This window comes from Hesperophylax consimilis, chromosome 21, assembly GCF_061612785.1.
Source record: "Hesperophylax consimilis isolate HC1 chromosome 21, BYU_Hcon_1.0, whole genome shotgun sequence".
Taxonomy (NCBI): Eukaryota; Metazoa; Arthropoda; class Insecta; order Trichoptera; family Limnephilidae; genus Hesperophylax; species Hesperophylax consimilis.
Genome location: NC_142856.1, coordinates 313,839 through 318,106, shown reverse-complemented (window position 1 = coordinate 318,106; position 4,268 = coordinate 313,839). Strand labels below are relative to the sequence as shown.

At 37.7% G+C, this 4,268-nt stretch overlaps 1 protein-coding gene across 1 annotated transcript; it reads right to left on the bottom strand.

The window, feature by feature from the left end:
• Positions 1–263: 263 nt before the first annotated feature.
• LOC149413457 (uncharacterized) lies at positions 264–911 on the bottom strand. Its single transcript, XM_089644403.1, has one exon. It carries the CDS (start codon positions 909–911, stop codon positions 264–266), a length of 648 nt encoding a protein of 215 aa, XP_089500529.1.
• Between the last annotated feature and the right edge of the window lie 3,357 nt (positions 912–4,268).

Genomic DNA, 4,268 nt, shown 5'->3' with positions numbered 1-4,268 from the left:
GTGTGAGACCGCGATTGTCCGTCGAGTAGGTCTGATTATCGGGAGTGCAGGGGGTCGCCAACATGCGGTAAAATGTATTCCAGGTTGGTTCTTGAGAAGTGTAGACTGATTTAGAAAAGAATTAGAAAGTTTGTGGGAGAGGGTGAAATGGTAGAGGGAGGGTGAGTGTAATAGGAGTGGATAAAAGGAGGGGGGAAATGTATGGGGAGACACATGAGTGTATGAAAAATCCATTTTACGACGCGAAGAGAATGCAGATCGACTCAGGCTATTTTCTTTAGGTCCTCTTCCTTGAAAATTGGTATGGGAGGCGAAGTGGGATTTTTTCTCACAAATATCCTGGTGTTTTTTATCCACGTGAACTGGAATCCCTTCTCCTTGGCAATCCCCTTGGCCCGAAAAAGGAGGTTTTTGTTAGAACTAGTCAGATGGTCGTTGACATAGATTTTTCTATCGTCACCAGGGTAATTCAGGTCCTTCGTGCTTATTCCTTTCCTTCGTCGAATTTCGGTGATGAATTCATTTTTACGCGAGCGGGTGGTAAATTTAACAATTATTGGTTTGATTAATTTGGAATTAAGTGGGTCTTTCGCCGAGACTCTGGTGGCGAACTCAATTTCGTTAGTTTTAAAATTGTGTAAGCCAAGTTTGTTTGCCATCTCTGATAGAATGTTTGGAATGTTTTCATTGTTATCTTGAGGTATTCCTTTTATTTCGACATTTTGTAGTCTCATCCATTGCTCCCTTTTGTTGGAATCTTCTTGTATTTGTTTGATGGTCGATTTAAGGGAGGAAACTTCTTGTTCCAAAAAGTCTACTTTGCTCATTGACTGTTCGAAAGCTTGGAATCTATTGGAAAAGTCATCCAATTTTGAGTTGTTGAAGTCCACAGATTTTTTCAGTTCTGACATGTCTTCCTTGACTTGCTTATTAAGTGTTTTGAGAGAGGCAAGTTCAGAAGATATTTTTTTTATTTCTACCATTACATCTTCTATTGGGTTGGTTGACGTAGCGGATGATTGGAGTGAAGTTTTGCATGTAGTACAGCGCCAGCTTCTTCTTTTCTCGTTATTAGCCTTTCTGAATGTAGTTTCAGATGTTCCTCCGCATTCGTAATGAAACTGCTTACTGCAGGAGTAACACGTGATGCCGTCGGTAATAGTTAGTTGGCACTTAGAACAGTTCATGTTGAAAAGGTTGGGCACCTCTGGATTGTCGGGCACCGGCGATGAAGTGGATATATAGCTGAGTATGTATGTCTGTCAGAGCACGCACGGCACTGCACTGCCACTAGTAGGTAGTATTAAATATGGCTACGCGGAACTGCACCTTACTGGACTTTATAATATTGGTTTCACAGAAAATTAACATCAACACTGTAGAGATTATATAAGAGTCAATTTTATGTGAGTTCACTGAAAAATTTTGCGAGGTTCAATGATACAATTTGATGTTTTAACTGTAGGAAAGCAATTACTTTAAGAGAGCGAAAAATGACGTGTGTGTTAGGGTGTGTCAATTATTTCAACTTTTGAATTCAGAAACGCCTGATGTCTCAAAAGTTGCGTCTTACAAAGAAAATGAGAAGTACATTTAAAATTGTTTTTTAAAAAATGGTTATTAGCTCGCTAAAATGCATTGAAAATCAGAAAAAAAACCTAAAACATGTATTTTTAAATAATGGTAATTAATATTTTCTTCACCATAATTTAACCTTTTAACGTTTGTTTATTATTAGAAACTGCGTATAGTTGACAAATATTAAATAAAAAAATCAATTTCATTAATGCAAGTAAATCTACAAGAATTCCGAAATTAACAAAAAAATGATAAAAATCCACTAAAACGTTTTCCATTGCCATTTAGTTTGCTTTAATTTTCAATTATTGGACTTGGTTTGATATTTGAAGACTCAAATGAACATCTCCCCTTTCCTTTCGTCTGCTCCACCACCTCCTTCTCCTACCACTGTACCCCTACTCCTGCCACAATAAGATGTTTGTTTTTTGTCAAGTTTAAGTTGTTAGTCGCCCGCACGCGCCCGCCCATCGCCCGCCCGCTGCAGTTGTCTGTATTGTTTTATGCGACAGTGTATTGTTTTGTTATCTAAGTCTATAAAATTATTAACATTACGTTAGCAGTATAATTTCCAAACGTATAGACACTAGATTATCTACCAAATTAAGTATTTTCGACAAGTTTCCTGAAGAAATGAAGTGGACTACTCTGCCAAGTTATGAAGATGTCATCAGGCATTACGAGTAGTTGCGGTATAAAATGAAGCTAACAACATTGAAAAAGCCATTTGCCGCAGAATTCTCCACAAAGGTATCCCAAGTGTTGACTGAGATACGGCAGAAATTTTCAATTACTATTATTTCTTTTCAAAGAATAAAATTCCTTGTTTTTTCCTACATAACTGAATACAAACAACTATTGAAAAATTTAAAAACAAGTACCTACCAGCAAGTCCCAAGCATACATCAATAAACTAGATGCATTCATCGTGAAGGGTCAACAACTTTTTGATATTGCAGCCTGTAAATGTACAAACTATTCCATCTGCAAATGTGGCAGGCTGAGGTCAGTCCCACAACAAGAACGTCTTTTTTTGGAGGATCAACGTAGTCAAAGATTAATGATTATGGGGAATATCGATTTCAACACTACGCAAAAACTTGGTAAAAAATAGACAAGGGCGCAAAGGATTGTAAATCCGAATAAGTCACGACCTTTAGAAAAACCATCTACTCTTCTTCCGCTTCTTTCCAACAGTTTTTCAGATTCTGATGAGGAACCAGCGCTAAGTGAAGATCATCAATCTGCAGTGGCTCATGATACATTATCTCCTCGAAATATACAATATTCGAAGATGAAGAATCCCTTGACGAAGTTATCTCAAATTTGTGATCGATACGGCGTATCACACAGAGCAGCAGCTGCCATTGCTTCTGCGGTTTTACAAGATGTAAGTGAAGCTGGTCCGTCTAACGTTATAGATCATAATAGATTACGAAGAGCTAGAAAGCAAACTAGAGATATGTTATTAAATAGCCGTAAATTGACAAATATCGAAGGTTTATTTTTCGATGGGCGCAAGGACAAAACAATGTTGATTATCAAGAAAGAAAGTAAATTTTATCGACGAATAAAAGTTGAAGACCACAAAACGTTTGTGCAGGAGCCAGGATCAGTGTATCTCGGACACGCTACGCCATAATCTGGTACTGCTAAAGACAGCGAAAATGCCATATGTTCTCTTTTGGAAGAGGAAAATCGTCAAATGGAGAAAATTGTTGCAGTTGGTTGTGACGGAACAAATACAAACACTGGCCGGAAAAATGGGAATCATTTTAAGAATGGAACAGAGACTTGGAAAGCCATTGCAATGGCTTATCTGCCAGCTGTACGCCAATGAACTACCATTGCGACATCTGCTAACTTCATTAGATTGACCGACTAGTGGACCTATAGCTTTCTCGGGACCAATCGGAAGAAACTTAAAAAAATGTGAGAACATGAAAATTATTCGGTTTGTTCCCATTCAATCATCCATACCGGAAAATATAACAGAAAAATTAAGCACGGACCAAAATTATTTATATAATATGTGTCTGGCTGTGTCAAGAGGTATGATAACTGTAGAATTGGCAAGGAAACAACCAGGGAAAATGTCTCATGCCAGGCGGCTAACAACTGCAAACAGAATAATACGGCTATATGTTACAAAGGAAAACCCAACAGGAAATTGGCAGATATTGGCCACCTTTATTGTGAGAGTATATTCTCCAACAAGGTTTACCATAAAGTGCAATAGTTCTTGTATAGATGGAGCCCGTAATCTCTGGAAAATGGTTAGCATTTCCAGATATCTTTCAGCAGAATTGAAAGCTATTGTCGACCCCGTGATTCAGAGGAACGGATATTTTGCACACCCGGAAAACATTATTCTATCAATGCTAACCGATGACAATAAATGTATAAGGGAGCTAGGGTGTAGAAGAATCATTAAATATAGGGCCCTTCAAACTTCAGGAGTGAGAGAGTTCATAATTCCAAAAATTAATTTCAATTGCAATAGCTACATAGAATTAATTGGAGAATTAATTGACTGGCAGGCCACAGATTTAATTCTGACAGAACCTCCACTCCTGAGCAACGTAAAAACGGACGAATTACTTAAATTGTGTGATGAAGGAAATGTAAAAAGGTTTTATTTTACTAAATTTCCTTGCCACACACAATTAGTGGAAAGGTGTGTGAAGTTG

What these genes read in the sequence shown, in the direction of transcription:
- LOC149413457 (XM_089644403.1), bottom strand. Translation starts at nt 911, where the DNA reads ATGTCAGAACTGAAAAAATCTGTGGACTTCAACAACTCAAAATTGGAT.